Below are 22,468 nucleotides of genomic sequence, written 5' to 3'. Positions count from 1 at the left end.
TAAAATTAGTATACAGATCTCATTTATGAAATTTTCATTCTCTTTTCGCGGTTTATTAATAAAGGTACTCACGTACAAACAAATGCCAGTTTAAAAGTCCCGATACTTCAAAGTAAAAAATTTTCTTCTCAGTTCCAAAAAAAAAAAAACTTTAAACCAAAGACGCTAAATCCTCAAAATAAGTATTAGCCTATACTTGAAGCGTTTTTATCTTAAATTTAAAGTTTCAATATTTCAGTTAATTTAAGGACAATTTCTTTAAATAAAATATGTGTTTCTTTACTTTATTATTAGACTTAGGTTAAAGACATGCAACTTTAGCGGAGGGACGCAAATTTACAAAATTTGTGTCATAAATTTAATGAAAAAAAAATTTTGAAGCACAGATTATAAACTTTATTTTAGTTAAAATTGCATTATTTTAAAGAATTTTGTAACTTTCGCATCCTAAAATTTAGGTTGCGTAATCTTTAATAGCACGTAAATATTTTTTTTTAGTGTAGCGATCACTAATTATACATAGCTCCCATATAAACCGATCCCCAGATTTGACCTCCGAAGCCTCTTGGAGGAGCAAAATTCATCCGATCCGGTTGAAATTTGGTATGTGGTGTTAGTATATGGTCTCTAATTAGTCCATATCGGTCCATAATCTATAGAGCCCCCATATAAACCAATCCCCAGATTTGGGTTTGGAGCCTCTTAGAGGAGAAAATTGTTTTCCGATTTAGTTGAAAGTTTGTATTTTGTGTAAATATATGGACACTAACAACCATGCAAAAATTAGTCCAGATTTGACCTCCGGAGCGTCTTGGAGGAGCAAAAACTCATCCGTATCGTTTGAAATTTGGTACATCGTGCTAGTATATGGCAGCTAACAACCATGTCAAGGTTGGTCCATATCGGTATATAGTTATATATAGTCCCCAGATAAACCGATCCCCAATCACACAAAAATTGGTCCATATCGGTTGGTCCATAATCTGCTTTTTTGTCTAATATACCACGTATATATGTAATATGGTTGTTTATTTTTAATTCAATATTTCAGCTTATTTGTTTAAAGCAAAAATGTTTTTTTTTTATTTAAAAAAAGTGACTTTAACGAAGGAATGCAAATTTCAAAATTTCGTGTACAAAATTTAAAGAAACCCGTTTTTAAAGCAAAGATTCTTCTAAATGAAATTTATTTATTTTAAAGAAATTGTTCCTTGGAATTGTGTAAATTGCGTATCCTAAAACATAGCTTGCATAATTTGTTATTTTAGATTAATATGTTTTCAGTGTATCCAATCCAATTTTGCACCACTTACGAATATAAACAGAATATTTTCATTGCTTTTTTGGCTACACTTTTTTAATTCTGATCCGATTTTGCAATTTTCCTTTGCCATAAAGATGTTTCTTTAAGAGCAAATAAAGCCGAATTTGCTGCAAACAAGTCAAAAAGAAAACAAAAAAAAAAAAAACAAGTATATACAGTAGTAAGTTCGGCCGGGCCGAATCTTAAATACCCACCATCACGAATCAAATATAATAGTTTCCTTTGAAAATTTCAGGGAGGTTTGATGACAGATATTTTCCCAAGCAGATCAGTTCAACCTCAGTGAAAAAAATATTGTCGTGAGGTCAAAGATTTCATGTCTTTAAAATACGAATGCAATTTTTGCTTAGCATAGAAGACGCATTTCTCCAATATAAATTTTTTTTCCTTGGCCAAAAGTCGATAAACTTTTCAATGAAGTTGTATTGTCCTTATAATTAAGTGATTTCACTTAAAAATGGGTATCATAAAATGAAAGAAAAAAAGTTTTGGACTAAAGTCAACTTGGCTTTAATAATTCAGAAAAATTCTTTAAATTTAATGAAATTGTCTTTAAATTTGTTGTTTTTTTGCATCTTGAATACCAAGCAAAAAATCGTTCAAATATAGGACAATTTTTCAACACTTTATTTTAAAGACGTTTTTTACTTAAAACATAGCATAATTTCTACTGGAAGTCGAGCCTTAATTTGGAAAATAAAGTTGTCGTCAAGTCGTTTTTAAAGGACTTTGATAGCATATGAAGAAAAAGGCTGAAAAAGCGAAAAATTAAAATTTGCTTTCTAGAAGCAAGTACACAAAACCCAAATTTAAAAGAGAATTGTGTCTTAAAAGTATCCTTACTTGTATTCTCCACTTCTTTGGCTCGGAATCAATACCAAAATTTTTAAAGTAAAGACAAAATCTTTGGAACCGGGCATGCTTTTTTTTCAGTGCAGTACGCTTCCCACTGATAAATGTAAAAATTTTACCTATGAAGACTAGATCAGATTCTGAATTTATAAGAACCATTTTTTGTTTGAGTTTTAGAGGAATCATAAACATCTCTTGTAAGTGTGCAAGACAATAATGAAATAACGCCTTGATTTGAAATCTAAAATCTGTAGATTTTACATCCCAATTATTTAAACGATTACGAGAAGTAAAATCTGGAAATTTTGCATTCAGTTCCAAGCAATTTTCATGATCAGTGAGCCTTATATACCCTCAATAAGTGAAATCCGTCTATATGGAGGCCTTACCAAATGGACCGATAAAACTAAATCATATACACTTTGTTATGGGTCTAAAATGCCAGTATATTTTCAATTTGTGGCAAATCGGATAAAAACTACAATTTCTAGATGCCCTAGGAGTTAAATCGGGAGTTCGGTGTAATGGTGGCTATACCAAAACATGGAAGGATACACACAGTATTCAGCACATCTAATTCTAGTTCTAGAATCTAGACCCTAAATCGGAGGGCCGGTTTATAAGGGGGCTATATCAAAAACTGTACCGATACACAATATATTCAGCACACGTCTTTAAGGGCCTAGAATACCTCTAGATGTCCAATTTCAGGCAAATTGGGTAAAAATTACGGATTCTAGAAGGCCAAGAAGTAAAATCGGAAGACCGGTCTAAATGGTGGCTATATCAAAACATAGACCGATAATCACCATTTTCGGCACATATTTTTATTTTCCTAGAATACCTATACATTTCCAATTTCAGGCAAATTGGATAAAAACTACGGATTCTAGAAGCCCAAAAAGTAAAATCAGGAAATCAGTCTATATGGGGGCTATATCAAAACATAGACCGATAATCACCATTTTCGGCACATCTATTTATTTTCCTAAAATACCTCTAGATTTCCAATTTCAGGCAAATTGGGTAAAAACTACGGATTCTAGAAGCCCAAGAGGTAAAATCGGGATACCGGTCTAAATGGTGGCTATATCAAAACATGGTTCGATTATCACCATTTTCGGCACATCTCTTTATTTTCCTAGAATACCTCTAGATTTCCAATTTCAGGCGAATTGGCTAAAAACTACGGATTCTACAAGCCCGTAGTTCTAGATTTCTGATTTCAGGCAAATTGGGTAAAAATTACGGATTCTAGAAGACCAAGAAGTAAAATCGGGAGACCGGTCTAAATGGTGGCTATATCAAAACATAGACCGATAATCACCATTTTCGGCCAATTTCAGGCAAATTGGATAAAAACTACGGATTCTAGAAGCCCAAAAAGTAAAATCAGGAAATCAGTCTATAGTTCTAGATTTCTGATTTCAGGCAAATTGGGTAAAAATTACGGATTCTAGAAGACCAAGAAGTAAAATCGGGAGACCGGTCTAAATGGTGGCTATATCAAAACATGGTCCGATTATCACCATTTTCGGCACATCTCTTTATTTTCCTAGAATACCTCTAGATTTCCAATTTCAGGCAAATTGGCTAACAACTACGAATTCTACAAGCCCGAGAAGTAAAATCAGTCTATAGCTATGTTTCAGTCTATGTTTTGATATAGCCCCCATGGATATATCAAAACATAGACTGATAATCACCATTTTCTGCACACCAATTTGTGGTCTTAAAATACGTCTAGATTTTTAATTTCAGTCAAATCGGATAGAAAATACACTTTCTAGACGCCCAAGAAGCCAAATCGGTCCATATGGGGGCTATACCAAAACATGTACCGATAGGCACCATTTTCGGTACACTTTTTGATGGTCCCAAAATACCTCTAGATTTCCAATTTCAGGCAAATTGGATAAAAACTACGGGTCCTAGAAGCCCAAGAAGTAAAATCGGGAGATCGGTCTATATGGGGGCTATATGAAAACATAGACCGATAATAAACATTTTCGGCACATCTCTAGTTTCCTAAAATACCTCTAGATTTCAAATTTCTAGAAGACCAAGAAGTAAAATCAGGACATCAGTCTATAGCTATGTTTCAGTCTGTGTTTTGATATAGCCCCCATGGCTATATCAAAATATAGACTAATAATCACCATTTTCCGCACACCAATTTGTGGTATTAAAATACGTCTAGATTTTCTATTTCAGGCCAAGCGGATAGAAAATACACTTTCTAGACGCCCAAGAAGCAAAATCGGTCCATATGGGGGCTATACCAAAACATGGACCGATAGGCACCGTTTTCGGTCCTAAAATACCTCTAGATTTCCAATTTCAGGCAAGTTGGATAAAAACTGCAGTTTCTATAAGCCCAAGGCCCCAAATCGGGAGGTCGGTTTATATGGGGGCTATATCAAAACTTGGGCCAATCTTTGAACTTGACCTGCCTGCAAACAAAAGACGAATCTGTCCCATATGTCAGACGGACATGCTTATATCATCTTAGAATTTCTCCCTGATCAAGAATATATATACTTTATATAGTGGGAAAGCGATATTTCGATGTGTTACAAACGGAATGACAAACTTATTATACCCCCGTTACCATTCTATGGTGGTGGTTATAAAAACATGTACACAATTTTCGTAACCATGTAATGGTTTCTAATTCTACCGTTTAAATAATAGGAAATATTTGTCGTACATAATACATGGTTTTTACGACAATTACCTTCTCTAAATAAACACGGGTGTGTATTTATGATACTAAACACAATAAAATCATGCATTTGAGATTTATTGTCATCTGCAGAAAGAACTTTCGCATTTATTTATTCGATTTACAAATATAAATTAGAGGTGTGCACGTGACACGAAATTGTTGTGACTCACGAACATTTTCGTGATTCGTGCGTGAGTCACGCTCATGACAACAGCGTGAGTGTGCGTGAGCGTGATTAACAAACCAAAATGTCGTGCGTGAGCGTGAGTCACGAAAATAATATCTTCGTGAGTGTGCGTGAGTAACGAATTACACTCACGAAAATATTCCTGCTTACCAACATAAAACGCTTAAGAGTTAAATTCTATTACAATTTTAGTGACACCTGGGATGTAAAGAGTTTAATAACACTCTCGATTTTAATAATACTCATGTTTTCAGACACTTCGGTAAGGTAAATTAATCATAAAATTATTCGTGAGTCACGGCGTTTTCGAGCGTGAGTACAAATTTTCTTTTCGTGAGTGTGTGTGAGTCCTACCAAAAAATATCGTGCGTGAGTATGATTTTTCAGTCGTGAGTGTGCGTGAGCGTGTGTAAACTATTACTCACGTGCACACCTCTAATATAAATGTTAAGATTTCGCTTCAACTCACGTCTTACGATAAAAAATTGCATCATACAATTGTTGCAAAGAGATTTTCTAATTCGTAGCCAATCAGGTTCCCCGACCTATGGTTTAACTTTTGCTTTTCGTTCCAAGTACGGATTATTACTTGCACTTTTTTTCATCTTTTAATTATTATAATTACAATATTGCAACACATAAACAAGCATCAATTCTATTAAATTGATTTATAATAGCAAATAATTTTCATCATAGTTCAAAAGATTCAATTTTCCTAATACATATTTAATATTGTTTTATTCTACTGTTCTCTCTCTCTCTCTCTATCTGTCTGTAGTAACAAATATTCCAGTTTTAGTTTGTGAATGAAATAAACCTTATTGGCGGTGTTGCGTCTCTAAAGTCTATTATAATTTATGGACTATGATTGTCTTCACATTTATGAACAATTAAAGATGACAGATAAAAATACCGATCGTGAATTAAACACAGACAGCAACTAGGCGTATGAGTTATTGCTTTATTTTATATGATTTATGATTGAGCTGTAAATGTGTTTGGAAAAATTTATTCTATTGAAAAGCAATTTCAAAGGAATTTTGCGCATTCTGATGGATTTATAAATGGATAACGCTATCTAACAAAAAAAATGATAAATCAATTTTCAAGAAATTATAATATACCCTTTTGACGTTTAAGGGCTTGGCATGTCTTTACACTGCTACTGATTTTATAGTTGTAACTACACTAGACAACAAAAGAAACTTCGTAAGCTAAACTACGGCCCATACAATCGAACTAACACTGACAAAATATTGACCTAGTAGGAAAGGTGATGCAAGATTTAGCACGTGAATATATGAAATTTGCGTTCCTGCGTTAAAGTCAAATGTCTTTGCAGTAAAGGAAATTTCCCATGAAGTAAAGAAAAACGTTTTTCGAATAATAATTTTAATATTAAACAAGTATACTCGTAACGTGCTGCATCATATGGACTCTTATAAAATTACAAGAACATTCCCGCCTGTTCCGAAATTCAGAATCGCAAATCGCAAAATTTTTCTTTGGCAATAATTTCTTAACCCTCAAATTTATAAATATAGTTCTCTTTAATGAGAAGTTCAAATTAAAATTGTTTTGGAGTCCGAGAGTATCTCTATTTGTTTTCTTTATAAGAAAAATGAATTATTGCGATTTGCGATTCCGAATATCGGAACATGGGAGATTATTTCAACTTAAAGTAAAGTAATTAATATTTTAGTAGAATGAATTAAAAAACTAATTGAAAGAGTTAAGTTCAACTAAATAAGTGATTGCCTAAAATAAAACAAGTATATTTATACGGCCGTAAGTTCGGCCAGGACGAATCTTATGTACCCTCCACCATGGATTGCGTAGAAACTTCTACGAAAGACTGTCATCCACAATCGAATTAATTGGGTTGTGGTATCTTAAAACTTCTTAACATCGTTTTCTAAATTGTGAGTTAGTCCATACGTGGTATATATTAGACAAAAAAGCTATGTATAGGTAAATCTACAAATAATTACGAATCGATATGGACTTTTGCACCGTACGCAGAGAGCCAGAATTGAAATATGGGGACCGCTTATATGTGGGCTATATACAATTATGAACTTGACATTAGAGGTGTGCACGTGACACGAAATTATCGTGAGTCGTGAGTCACGCTCCTGTTAACGGGTGAGTGTGCGTGAGCGTGATTAACAAACCAAAATTTCGTGCGTGAGTGTGAACACGAAAATAATATCTTCGTGAGTGTGCGTGGGTAACGAATTACGCTCACGAAAATAATCCCGCTCTCCAACATAAAACGCTTAAAAGTTAAATTCATTTGCAATTTTAGTGGCACCTAGGATGTTAAGAGTTTAATAAAGCTCTCGATTTTAATTGTGCTCATGATTTGGGGGCTATATATAATTATGGACCGATGTGGACCAATTTTTGCATGGTTCTTAGAGATCATATGCTGACACCATGTACCTAATTTCAACCGGATCGGATGAAATTTGCTTCTCTTAGAGGCTCGGCAAACCAAATCGGGGGATCGGTTTATATGAGGGCTATATATAATTATGGACCGATGTTGACCAGTTTTTGCATAGTTGTTAGAAATCATATGCTGACACCATGTACCTAATTTAAACCGGATCGGATGATATTTCCTTCTCTTAGAGGCTCCGCAAGCCAAATCTGGGGATCGGTTTATATGGGGGCTATATATAATTATGGACCGATGTGGACCAGTTTTTGTATGGTTGTTAGAGACCATATGCCAACATCATGTACCAAATTTCAACCGGATCGGATGAAATCTGCTTCTCTTAGAGGCTCCGCAAGCCAAATCCGGGGATCGGTTTATATGGGGGCTATATATAATTATGGACCGATGTGGACCAGTTTTTGCATAGTTGTTAGAAATCATATGCTGACACCATGTACTTAATTTCAACCGGATCGGATGAAATTTGCTTCTCTTAGAGGCTCCGCAAGCCAAATCTGGGGATCGGTTTATATGGGGGCTATATATAATTATGGACCGATGTGGACCAATTTTTGCATGGTTGTTAGAGATCATATGCTGACATCATGTACTAAATTTCAACCGGATCGGATGAAATTTGCTTCTCTTAGAGGCTCCGAAAGCCAAATCTGGGGATCGGTTTATATGGGGGCTATATATAATTATGAACCGATGTGGACCAGTTTTTGCATGGTTGTTAGAGATCATATAGTAACACCATGTACCTAATTTCAACCGGATCGGATGAAATTTGCATCTCTTAGAGGCTCCGCAAGCCAAATTTGGGGGTCCGTTTATATGGGGGCTATACATAAAAGTGGACCGATATGGTTTGCAGGTATTGGAATTTTGTAACGGTTTTAAAGGACATGTTATCTTGTCATAATCGGGGCAATGAATACAACACCAACTAGAGGACTAGTCTGGGCGCACACGTGGTGGACCCAGACTATGAAATCGGAAGCACAGTGCAGTCCTGCAAGTTGACGTGCGGACGGTAATGGAATGTATTAAATGGCTCAGTAATAATACGAGGCCACAAAAAAAGAACCTTCATGCGATAAGCGGGATACAATGAAACCAATACCAGACATACACATTTTATGGTTGAATTTTGAAAAATGTTTCAATAAGTAATAATACAAAATAGTAAAATCTAGCGATTTTGTAGGCTACATATTATTCAAATAGATAGCATTTGTAGAAACATCTCGATAGTATCGATGGTTTTATTTTAAGATACTACCGATATTTGTTTTCTGATAGCGATGCTATCAAAAACCGGCGATGCTGCATACTAAAGTAGGTAAATTTAAATCAAAAACAAGTAAGAAAAGTCTAAAGTCGGGCGGGGCCGACTATATTATACCCTGCACCACTTTGTAGATCTAAATTGGATACCATATCACATCCGTCAAATGTGTTGGGTGCTATATATAAAGATTTGTCCCAAATACATACATTTAAATATCACTCGATTTGGACAGAATTTGATAGACTTCTACAAAATCCATAGACTCAAAATTTAAGTCGGCTAATGCACTAGGGTGGAACACAATGTTAGTAAAACAATATGGGAAACATTTAAATCTGAAGCAATTTTAAGGAAACTTCGCAAAAGTTTATTTATGATTTATCACTCGATATATATGTATTAGAAGTTTAGGAAAATTAGAGTAATTTTTACAACTTCGACAAAGCAGTGGCTATTTTACAAGGAAAATGTTACCAACATTGACCATTTTTGTTGAAATCAGAAAAACATATATATGGGAGCTATATCTAAATCTGAACCGATTGCAACCAAATTTGGCACGCATAGCTACAATGCTAATTCTACTCCCTGTGCAAAATTTCAACTAAATCGGAGTTAAAAATTGGCCTCTGTGGTCATATGAGTGTAAATCGGGCGAAAGCTATATATGGGAGCTATGTCTAACTCTGAACCGATTTCAACCAAATTTGGCACGCATACCTACAATGCCAATTCTACTCACTGTGCAAAATTTCAATTAAATCGGAGTAAAAGATTGACCACTGTGGTCATATGAGTGTAAATCGGGCGAAGGATATAGCTATATCTAAATCTGAACCGATTTCAATAAAATTTAGCACACATGGCTACACTACTAATTGTACTCCTAGTGCAAAATTTCAACTAAATTGGGGTAAAACTCTGGCTTCTGGGACCATATTAGTCCATATCGGGCGAAAGATATATATGGGAGCTATATCTAAATCCGAACCGATTTCAATAAAATTTGGCACAGTAGACTATAGTACTAATTGTACTCCTAGTGCAAAATTTCAACCAAATTGGGGTAAAACTCTGGCTTCTGGGACCGTAGTAGTCCATATCGGGCGAAAGATATATATGGGAGCTATATCTGAATCTGAACCGATTTCTTCCAAAATCAATAGGGATCTATTCTGAGCCAAAACACATACTTGTGCCAAATTTGAGGTCGATTGGACTAAAACTGCGACCTAGACTTTCGATTACAAAAATGTGTTCACGGACAGACGGACATGGCTATATCGACTCAGGAGCCCACCCTTAGCATTTTTGCCAAAAACACACAGTGCCATGAGGGCGGCCAAAAATCAAAAATATCACTGCACTAGTTTTTAAAAAAAGTTTGATTTCGTTTTACAAACAACACTTCATTTATGTTAAATCAAAAGGAATTTTTAAAAAATGTTATATTTCCAAAAAGTTATTTAAGTTAAAATAAAAATTGTCGGTAAAGCAGTATAATTTAGGATTGGATAAACGTGTTAGAATATAACGATATGGCAACTCGCTATTTTGGCTCGTTTGGTGGATCGAAAATCGAAGTTTGTTAAAAACATTCAAGTTCAGTGGAGTGTAAAAAAACACCAAAAAACACTTTTTTAATATTTTAATATAATATTTGGGCAAGTGTGTAGAGTATAAAAAATTTAGTTTCGCGTCCCCGTTCATCCCCCTTTCATTTATTCTTTACATTTTCAGTGTCGAGACAGGTGAAAATTCGACAAATTACGCTTGGTATTACATGCCAGCCACAGTTCATAAAATTCTTGTTCATGGTGTAGAATTCATAAAACATTCAAAAATGCCTGTTGGAATGCTGTCGGAGGAAGCTATAGAAGCAACTAATAAAGTTTTTAGAAAGACCCGATTAAATCATACCAGAAAAAATAGTCGCGAGTCAACCAATAAGGATTTAATTGAAAGAATGATTTTGCAATCTGAACCAAATATTACTATTCATAGAAAAGCAAATAATAAGAAGGCTAAGAATTATAATGAAATAAATCAATTTCTTATCCAAAGTGAATCCAATACTGAGGAATGTTCTGAAACTATAATTGCAGAAAATTTTTTGAGTCAGTACGAATCGAGTTATACGGATTATGACAGCTTTAGTGAATAAGGAAAAATATTTAGTTTTATTTATTTAATCATTTCCTTAATATTTTGTTAATCAATAATAATGAATTTGAAAAATATCTGTTTCCTATCTCTTATTAAATATAACAATAGTAATTGGCAAATGAAAACAAATATATTTATAATATAGAAAATGATTTTCTTATTTGGTATCAAGGACATATGGGATGTAGACGTATAATTAAATTAAATTAAATATACTAATCAAAAATTCATCAAGGACAAATCAAGCCAACTTCGGTTCAATTCCAACAACAATTTTGGAAAATATAATTTTTTGTTGATTTCAGGATATATGGGAGGTGGGCGTGTCCTTTGAGATAATTTCACATAACTCACCACAGTTATCAGTAATATATAATAGATAAATCGAGCCAAATTTGGTTCAATTCCAAGAACAATATTGGAAAATATAAAGTTTTTCCATTTCAGGATATATGAGAGGTGGGCGAGTCCTTGTGCCGATTTTCGCAAAACTTCGTTTTTTTCCTTTCCTACTTATAATAATAATGTGTACCAATTTTCATTCTTCTACGATAACTCCTTCTATTTTTGGCCGCCGTTTATATGAAAACTCGACACTGTGAGACACCATGTGTCTATTTCGTCTCCTTCTGGGTGTTGCAAACATATGCACTAACCTATAATACCCTGTTGGCGCAGGGTATAATTAAAAATTGTGTGTTTTTTTTTCAATCTGTAAAAACTTAATACTTTGAAAACATATTATTTTTCCTAAAGTTGACGGATTTCCACAAAATGGAATCCCTCTTATTTTATTCTGTAGCAAATATTTTTCTACATACAATAGATAAAGTGACACATTTTCAATAGGAACATAAAAATATTCTTGATTGAGTTCCAACTGCATTGTTTTTAATCGGGAAGTCGGTGATAAAATCTTGGGCTTTACCTTTTGTTTTGTATGCCAGCATCCACGGAGTCTAAAAGGATGTGCAGCAAAATGGGATTCACTATGTCAAAATGAAGGACGTTTTTCAAATCAAATAATATCAACATGTTCTCAATGAATCTGAATGGACGTTAGTAATTATCACTTGAGTTGCATTTTTCGCTGTATCTTGTTTATTCGTTTTAAAAAATCGAAATTCAATAAAACGTGATATTTAAAGGCACATGTAAAATGAGCATAATTTTTATGAAAAACATTTAAAAAACGGAAATAATTTAGTTTTTACAAAAAAAGTCCGATCGAATGGTGCGACTATCGATAGTTTAGCAGTTCTACCTCAAAATTATTAATAAAATTATTGCATTTACTTACTTGTGTCCCAACTCATGTGCAATAGTATGTGAAAGCATGATCCCATTATCTTCATTAACGCTACACGATTGTTTGGGTTTACACATACCACCCACATTGGCCAAACCAAGAGTCCTAAAATCGATAAAAGATACAATTTGTAAAATAAAAATTAAAATTAATAACAGCAACATAAATTATCAATAATATTATGTTAATAAAATATTGTATTTTACAATTTAATGTATTTTTTTAAATAAGTTAAAAATACTTACAAACAATTATTGCCACATATATTTTTGCGAGTTATCAAGACAGCCACATCATGATGATGAGGATCCAATTCATTGCCACTATTCAACTTATGTTGCCAACTGTTAACGAAAAACAAGAAAATCATGAACAAAAAAAAAAAATCATTAAAAGACATGGCAATTGGAATTTATTCCCCCCACGTAAAACACTCAAATCCACACATATAATGTAGAAAAGAAATGACTTCCTGAGGAGTTCTTTAAAGCAATATGCAAAATGTCTAGACTTTTTAAATTATCTTATCACATTTTGACATACACTACCATAGTGCATAAACTCCTTAAAAACTATATGTATTGAATAGTGGCGCCTAGGCCTCCATACACCAAACAGTCTAGAGAATGGTGTCGGCGTTAGGTTTGCTAGATGCAAGGAAAACATATATTTTTCTCAAACATAGATGATGCTTGTCTGTCTGGACATGGCTAAAAATAACTTGACATTACAAGACAGTGATTTTATTGTTTTAAGGAAGTGGAAAAAAGGGATTTCAATTCTTCCGGATCAAAAGATTTAAGACATGACCAGTAAGGAAAGTCAAATTTCGAGGGGGACCAACTAATCAACATTTTTGATACAATCTGCAGTCCTTCAAATTTGTTGGGAGCTTTGTCAGTGGTAAATTATTAAATATTAGATTATTCAAGAACTTATGTTTAAAGCAGTGATGACATTTTCATTGTCGTTACTATAACCAATTGCCCTTCAATAAAAATCAATAAAAATTGTTATTGTTATCTAAAAAAAAATTGGAAAACTCGTGCGAAAAAGAACGAAATCGGATGAAATTTGTACATTCAGTAAGCTCTGAAAATCAGATCGTCATATATGGGGGGCTATATGGACCAATAGTTGCATGTTTGTTAGAGGGCATATACAAACATCACGTACCAAATTTTAACCGGGTCATATGAAATTAACTCCTTGGCAAGCCAAATCTAAGGGTCGGTTTATCCGGGGGCTTTTTCTAAAAGTGGTCCGATAGGACCCATTTGAAGTACAATCCGACCTACGTCAATAACCACTACTTGTGCCAAGTTTCAAGTCGATAGCTTGTTTCGTTCGAAAGTTAGCGTGACTTCTACACACGGACGGGCGACTCACAATATCACGACCCAGAATATGGGGATTTTATGGGGTTTGAGACCAATATTTCAATATCTTACAAACTGAATGACAAACTAAATATACCCCTTCCTATGATGGAGGATATAAAAATACGAATTAAGTGGAGTTATTTAATTTTTTTTTTGTGAAATTGAGAAATCATTTGTATCTAAAGTCAGAAATAAATTAACGTAGCAATCATTTTATCTGCAGTTGATCCTGAATCTTTTTGCCATGCTGGGTATTATCCCTGAAAAATCGTTTAAGGCGATTTTTAGGCGTAAAAATATCGTAGTCTTATAAAATGAAACAATTCTCAACCAAATTCGGAATAATTCTGGCATCAATTTGGAGTAAAAAAGATGTGGGAGGTTAAACCAAGTTCCTAAATAAAAGAACCCAGCAAACAAAGTGTCGCCAAAAAAGTAGTGAAAATGTTATTTTTGGATCCGGAAGTGGTGCAAAGTTGGCGCAGTAGCGATGAATTTAACATGGGCTTGTCACAGGACGGATATCCACCATTTCAACAGTCGTTGCACTGAATTTGCATCACATCTTAAAGTGTGCTCAAAATTCCGTATTTTGGATGCGAGTAAAAAAAATTGGTGATATTTTGCCAAACAAATAATTTTTGGCTCCATGAAATAAGTCCCCATGAAATAACTCCCCATGAAATAACTCCCCAAAATGAAAAATGAAATATATCCCCAATATCCTCTACAGAGAACAAAAAAAAATGATTTTTGGAGAGTTATTTCATATTTTGGGGAGCTATTTCATTTCCAAGTTATTTCAAATGAATTGTTTTTACGAAAAAAGACTCCAAACTATTGGGGATATATTTCATTTTGCTTTTTAGGGATTTATTTCTTTTTTTGGGGTAAAATTTCATAAAATATTATGAAATAAATCCCCAATCTTGGGAATCTATTTCATTTTGGGGAATTATTTCCTTTTATATTTTTTATGAGTTTTAATGCACTCTAACGCTTGTCTAAAACGTTTCACATCAACTATTTTCATTTTGCTTTTTTTTGTTTAAAATAGGCTAAAAACTATTTGAAACAAAACAAGTATATACGGCCGTAAGTTCGGCCAGGCCGAATCTTATGTACTCCACCATGGATTGCGTAGAAACTTCTACGAAAGACTGTCATCCACAATCGAATTAATTGGGTTGTGTTATCTTAAAACTTCTTAACATCGTTTTCTAAATTGTGAGTTAGCCCATTCGTGGTATATATTAGACAAAAAAGGTATGTATATATTAGGTAAGTCTACAAATAATTACGAATCGATATGGACTTTTGCACGGTACGTAGAGAGCCAGAATTGAAATATGGGGGTTGCTTATATGGGGCTATATACAATTATGAACTTCGTATGGGCCAATTTTTGTGTGATTGGGGATCGATTTATCTGAGGGCTATATATAACTATAGACCGATATGGACCTAGTTAGGCATGGTTGTTAACGGCCATATACTAGCTCAATGTACCAAAATTTCAACTGACTCGGATGAAATTTGGGCTATATATGATTATGGACTGATATGGACCACTTTTGGCATGGTTGTTAAATATCATATACTACCACTACGTACCAAATTTCAATCAGATCGGATGAATTTTGCTTCTCCAAAAGGCACCGGAGGTCAAATCTGTGGATCGCTTTATATGGGAGCTATATATAATTATGGACTGATATGAACCAATTCCTTCATGGTTGTTGGATACCATATACTAACATCACGTACCAAATTTCAACCGAATCGGATGAATTTTGCTCTTCCAAGGGGCTCCAGAGGTCAAATCTGGGGATTGACCATAAACTAACACCATATACTAACACCATGTACCAAATTCCAGCCGGATCGGATGAAATTTGTTTCTCTTAGAGGTTCCGCAAGCCAAATCGGGGGATCGGTTTATATGGGGGCTATATATAATTATTGACCGATGTGGACCAATTTTTGCATAGTTGTTAGAGACCATATACTAAAACCATGTACCAAATTTCAGCCGGATCGGATGAAATTTGCTTCTCTTAGAGCCTCCGCAAGCCAAATCGGGGGATCGGTTTATATGGGGGCTATACGTAAAAGTGGACCGATATGGCCCATTTGCAATACCATCCGACCTACATCAATAACAACTACTTGTGCCAAATTTCAAGTCGAAAGCTTGTTTCGTTCGGAAGTTAGCGTGATTTCAACAGACGGACGGACGGACATACTCAGATCGACTCAGAATTTCACCACGACCCAGAATATATATACTTTATGGGGTCTTAGAGCAATATTTCGATGTGTTACAAACGGAATGACAAAGTTAATATACCCCCATCCTATGGGGGAGGGTATAAAAATGTTGAACCAATAACATTTTTAATAGGAAATTGTTTAGAACTTAATTAAAATTTTAATTGGAAAAATTTTGGTGATATTTTTGTGTGTGTGTGTACATTGAATTATGTTATTTTACCCGCTCTTTAAATTGATATACATATTGTTTTGTTGTTTTCATTAACTTCTGAAACCCCTTTTGCACCTATTTACATATCTAAAATTTGTTTTGGGGGTTTAAAAAAAATTAGAACAACTTAGGTTCAAAAATAACCATTGCCAGAATCACTCATAAAGATTGACTTTTCAGGGAAGCAAACTTTTTTGTATATTTGCAGGCAATATTATGTGAAAAGGGAAAATATATATGACGTCTAATTTTGATTTTTAAGGCTTTTATCACTTCTGTAATGTTAACACAAAACAATATTTCACTATAAAAGGAAATAATGAAAAAGAAAACATGATCAAAAATGACACAAAAATGAAAGAAATTATGATGAATTTAGTTGCACAACGGTAATGCTCCTCCAAACCACTGTTAATTCGTATTTGACACCGGCAATTGTATGCAAATTAAATATACAACAATAAAATTAAATAAACATTTTTATTGTCTTCATAAATAAAGACTGGCAAAAGCACTCACCTACAGAATGTATCTAAATTCTGTTGAGCATTTTGGGTTAGATTCAAATCTGGATGTGCTTCCTCCTCATCCAGTAGTATAATCTTTACCACAACAATTTCAATGGCATTACCAATACTGGGATCTTTATAAAGAGCTGAAACCATATTCATTATGGTCAAAAGATATGACTCCACCTCATCGGTGTGAAAGGCAACCATTGTGGAATCGGCAACAATTAAAGTTTCAACATGGCGTGGGCTGCTAATTGAACGTTTCAGGCGTTGATGGTGATGATGCACATGCGCAATGTTGTCATTGTTACTGTAACTAAAGGATTGCTGTTGCTGTAGCTGAGGCTGTTGCCAATGAAATGGCAGCGTTTGGTGCGGTAAGTCAGTCGTAAGGATGCGTTGGTTTTCTTCATTGCTATTATAAATGCTTTCGTTGGTAGTTGCATTTTCTTGCTGTCGATACGATTGAAAGAAGTGATGTGGTTGTTGATGATGTTGATGTTGTTCTTGGTGTTTAACGTCCGCTGTTGTTGTCTCATATTTGTATTGTAGTTGCTGATGATGGACACGTCGTATTTTTCTCCCACCTTGAATTTTTACCTGTTGGCACATTTCAATGAAATTCAAAACAAACAAAATAAATAAATTTGTGTGCAACAAACACAGAAGGTAGAATTGATATGATTTTTTGTCTAAATTTTCTCAAGCTTATACGCGTCAAAAATTATATTCATTAAGAAAATGCCGAATATTACGTACTAGGTAATGCGTGAAATTAACCTTGTAAAGATATTTCCTTTGAAATTGAAAAATTGGTTGAGAAAATTTTACCAAATAAAATGAACTTTTTTATGAAAATTTTAATTTTCTTTCTGTGGAAAATTTTGTCACAATTTCATTTCTATATAGAAAATATTATTTCTATAGAAAAATTTGTTAAAATATTATTTCTATAGAAAATTTTGTCAAAATTTTATTTCTATAGAAAATTTCGTCAAAATTTTATTTCTATAGAAAATTTTGTCAAAATCTTATTTCTATAGAAAATTTTGTAAACATTTTATTTCTATAGAAAATTTTGTCAAATCTTATTTCTATAGAAAATTTTGTCAAAATTTTATTTCAATCGAAAATTTTATCAACATTTTATTTCTATAGAAAAGTTTGTCAAAATTTTATTTCAATCGAAAATTTTATCAACATTTTATTTCTATAGAAAAGTTTTTTAAAAATTATTTCTATAAAAAATTCTGTCAAATTTTATTTGTATAAAAATTTTTTTCATAATTTTATATCTATAGAAAATTATGTCATAATTTTATATCTATAGAAAATTATGTCATAATTTTATTTCTAGGTACAGCGAGAAATTAACTTTTTAAAGATATTTCCTTTGAAACTTAAAAATGGGTTGAGAATTTTCATGCGACTTTTGACAAATCTTTGACAATAGTATTTCTTTGTGGCAAAACTTACTCTAATATATATGATATCAACAGCATTCGAGTCGAGAGCACATTTGCCACTCGAGCCAAAAATAATCTACCAAAATCGCGAGAAAATTTTACCAAACAAACTACCAAATGAAATGATCTTTTTTATTAAAATTTTATTACCATAGAAAAGTTTGTCAAAATTTTCTTTCTGTGGAAAATTTTGTCAAAATTTTATTTCTATATAGAAAATCTTGTTAAAACATTTTTTTTTATAGAAAATTTTGTCAAAGTTTTATTTGTATAAAAAAAAATTTATCCAGCTTTATTTCTATAGAAAATTGTGTCAAAATTTTATTTCTATAGAAAATTTTGTCAAAATTTTATTTCTATAGAAAGTTCCGTAAAAGTTTTATTTGTATAGAAAATTTTGTCAAAATTTTATTTGTATGGAAAATTTTATCATAATTGTATTTCTATAGAAAGTTTTATCATAATTTTATTTTTATTAAACATTTTTGTCAAAATTTTATTTTTATAAAAATTCCAAATTGAGCCGTTTATGAACAAACGAAATGATTTGATTTACTTGCAAATTTTATCAACAAATTAAAAACAAACACCACTAATTCATTTACTTTACTATATCATTCATGAATTTAATGTGAACACCCACTTACCTTTCCCTGGGGTTGCCATTCTACAAGTCGCGCTTCTATACGTCTTCTAGGTTCCTTGGTGCCGCAATTACTTAATGCTTTCCTCTGACGCTTTGTACCATTTTGCATTAATTTATGTCTTTGCTGCTCCAATTCTTGTTTACGCTTGATTTGCTGCTGGTGCTGGCGTTGAGATTTCTTTTGCTTCGTTTTGTTGTTGGTATTCCTTAAAGTTTGCTGCAATAAATTTGTATTCCATTAACATTAAATTTTTTGTATCTCTATACAGAAAGTTTACATATTTTCCAAGCCATCTCCCTCTCTCTATTCCTCTGTACGATACACACATATATGCATTTTTTAGTTTCTTTGGACAAATTTTAATGTTATAGTGGGCTGTTGCAATTTGTCTATGTGATTAAGAAGCATGTCGAAGATATTAGTTCAAGTTACTCAGTCAGTCCTTTCCCACACGGTCCGTTTTCCTGTCACCCAAGTATATGTGCCGTCAATTTTTTCACGGTTTTATGGATGAATATTTGTCTGTGTGATAGTAAAAGACTTCATTCACAGCCCACCATCTAAAATTTCATTTCTTATCTGGCGGTTAATGCAAATTTCAGTAATTACCTTTTCCTTAACAGATGATCTTTGAAATACAACATGCGGATGTCCGTTAGCATTGTGGGCTGATGTCGCATGACTTTTTGATGGCTCTATATAATATTCATTATTTTGTGTTTTTATGTGGCCAACCTGAAGATAACAAGAATAAATAAAAAACAAATTATTGTAATATGAATATGAATGTAATCTGTCAAAAGGATAAAGAAAAACGAAAGACTTAAGCAGCAAACTTTTTTGCAATTGGGTATTTTGAATATAAATGAAAGAATATCGAGATGCTAAATAAAAACATTTACAAATATATGTGTAATAATATTAAGAAAAAATTACAGGGTAGCTGACACGATAGAATTAACTTACAGGTGCATCTCTTATATAGTCGATTTCCTCTCTTCATTCAATGAAATTTTCTTCCTAGCCTGCATTGTTTTAAGAGATAACAGGAAAAAGTCACTAGGTGCCATATTTGGAAATTATGTGCACGCAGAGAAGATACATGATTGTCACAATCATATTCGAAGAGCAAAATAAGAGCTATTTTTGCGGCGACCATGTAACATTTTCACCTGCAACCATGTTGGCTCAGTGAACGCGATTCTAAGAAAAATAAAATTGTCCTCACCTAAAATGTTATTATATTGATAAAAAGAATTTTGTTTGAATCAAAATACAATGGTCACTATCTAAAATGTTATGGTATTCGTCAAAAATGTTTTTCTTCCAGTTAAAAGAACATGGTCACAACCTAAAATGTTTCGATCTTTATGAAAAAACTCTTTTTGTCGTCGAAAAAAGGACGCCAAATTAACTGTATTTTTTTTCTTTTTATTTATTTATAAACTAATTCATTGTTTATTTGTATTTATAATGTCGTGCAAGCAAACATCACATATTTGTACACACTCTATTTTGGTTCAATTTCAACAATAAGTAATCATTCCATATTTTCTTTGTACCCATTAAATGTACCAACGCAGACATCATGTAACTGCAAATAAAAATAAATTATACTATCCCCCATTTTCATGAAGCTCCGTTAGCTAACAAACTTTTAAAACGTACCATGGGCATATTTGTCATCTTGCCTATATAGTCCACATGCCAGTTAGAAATTTAACTGCTGAAAAGTTTTCAGTTAAAGTTAACCGGAGAGAAGATCATTGCAATTTACTTTCTGTTAACTGGCAGTTAAAGCCTAACGGAGCTACAAGAAAATGGCCGTATATATCAAAATTACACTTCCTTGTTTGTGTTCGCATAAAACCACGTGCCACTTCTGAATAAATAAATGAACACAAAACACAGTAATTCCGTATTCTCCGTCCATTCCAAAAAACAATCAACACACGACTGACGCGCAAAATGAAAATCGTGTGTACCTGCTCAATGTTTTTATAAATGGTCACGAAAACAATGTACATGGTCTTTATGGCCATGTAATGGTTCTAGACATGTCTATACGTAACCTATAAAAATACTTTTTTTCCCTGCAGAACAGTATAAGAATTGAATGATCAGGTACATGATTTTCCCGACCATGTAATGGTCTCAAATTCTTTCATTTAAATAATAGAACATTTTTGCGGCATTTGAGAACCATTTAAATGCTTATTGCCAATATATATTTTTCTCCGCTCGAAAATAATTTTTACAAATACAAAATACATGGTTTTCGCGATAATTACATACTCTAGATAAGCATTAAATGCATGCGGCAACCATGTCCAAACATGTTTTTTCTGTGCGTGTGGATGTGGAATCATTTCGAAATACAATAAATGGATTTTTATGGTAGTCTTCAATTTCTTGGGTCATGGTGCACTGTCCTTGTGAAGCAGCACCGTCTTTGTCAAACCGTCGCACTACAAATTTTTCAAAAATATTTTATTGTCAATCAGTCCAGCCAGACTTATACGCGAATACAAACGAATTGATGTAAGAAAATTATAATTTGCAAATTTATTGTACGTTCCCCATCGAAGTTTCCATATACATGAAATGATATTAACAGCCCCACCTTCTTTTAATGGAATAGAAAATCCCCATTAATAAACGTGAGAACCCAAGAACCAGACATTGGGCGGCAAGCATCAATTAAATTAGAATAAGCAAAGTTTCTAGTAATTCATGTTAATGCTACGAAAAGAAAAACAAACTAGACAATTCAAAGAAAAGTGTTGATAGCAATTAATTATTTTCTTTGAATTGATTGTAGGAATTAGATTTAATTCTCATACATCATTTAAGAATGAAATTCTACATGGATTTCTAAGCAAACCATATAAATAATAAAATTCAATTCCTGTCATAACAAAAAACACCATGATAATAAATGATTTGTGTAAAACGAACAATAATGATAATTATTAAAAAAAAAACACAGCTAGCAGTATTAAGACAATTTTATATATTTGCAATAAGATAGCGTTACCAATATCTATAGTTTTCATAACTGAAACTACTTTGTGGACAGTATATAATAATTTTGATATTGGTAAAAGATCCAATGTTAAATATATTTAACGTTTCAGAATTACTTCTTGATCATGCTTTTCAAAATAATCGTTCAGTTGTTGATTTGAACCGGCGGTCAGGGAGCTTTATGTAAATTTTGAGTTACAATGGTTTTAATGAGGGCTATATACAAATCTGAAAAAAGATATATCATAGGTTAGGAAGAAACCATATAACATTGATGAGTGGCCAAATCTGGATATGCATAAATATGTACCAGTAGTAGCTATACTCGATTTTACATGTACAGAGTTATTATATCACTAAAATTGAATCCGTTATCAAATAAAAAGAGGGAACCGTTCGATTAGTGTGGTAATATAGCCAAATTTGTGCACACATATATATTTAAGAACTATGCCTAAATCTGAATTATAACATTATCACTTCAAATGAAACCTTTTTCACATCAAATGAATCCCTTTTCAAACTAAATGAAACCTTTTTAAAGTCAAATGAAACCTTTTTCTAATAAAATTAATCCTTTTCCAAATCAAATGAAACCCTTTTCAAATCAAACGAAACCTTTAACAAATGAAATGAAATCTTT

At 32.9% G+C, this 22,468-nt stretch overlaps 1 protein-coding gene across 1 annotated transcript in view; it reads right to left on the bottom strand.

Annotated features, from left to right (window-relative positions):
- Positions 1-22,468, bottom strand: part of LOC142230111 (A disintegrin and metalloproteinase with thrombospondin motifs 12-like) — a 124,599-nt gene that overhangs the window by 24,023 nt on the left and 78,108 nt on the right. Inside the window, exons 6-10 of the mRNA XM_075300746.1 lie at positions 19,408-19,533; positions 18,799-19,014; positions 16,693-17,285; positions 12,552-12,650; positions 12,298-12,411 (exon numbers count right to left, since the gene is read on the bottom strand). Of these exons, the coding sequence (XP_075156861.1) occupies positions 12,298-12,411; positions 12,552-12,650; positions 16,693-17,285; positions 18,799-19,014; positions 19,408-19,533 (1,148 nt within the window). The remainder of the gene's footprint in view (positions 1-12,297; positions 12,412-12,551; positions 12,651-16,692; positions 17,286-18,798; positions 19,015-19,407; positions 19,534-22,468) is intronic.

The sequence above is a fragment of the Haematobia irritans genome, chromosome 3, assembly GCF_050003625.1.
Source record: "Haematobia irritans isolate KBUSLIRL chromosome 3, ASM5000362v1, whole genome shotgun sequence".
NCBI classification, from domain to species: Eukaryota; Metazoa; Arthropoda; class Insecta; order Diptera; family Muscidae; genus Haematobia; species Haematobia irritans.
The sequence above is the reverse complement of the archived record's forward strand: the minus strand, read 5'-3'. Positions and strand labels throughout refer to the sequence as shown.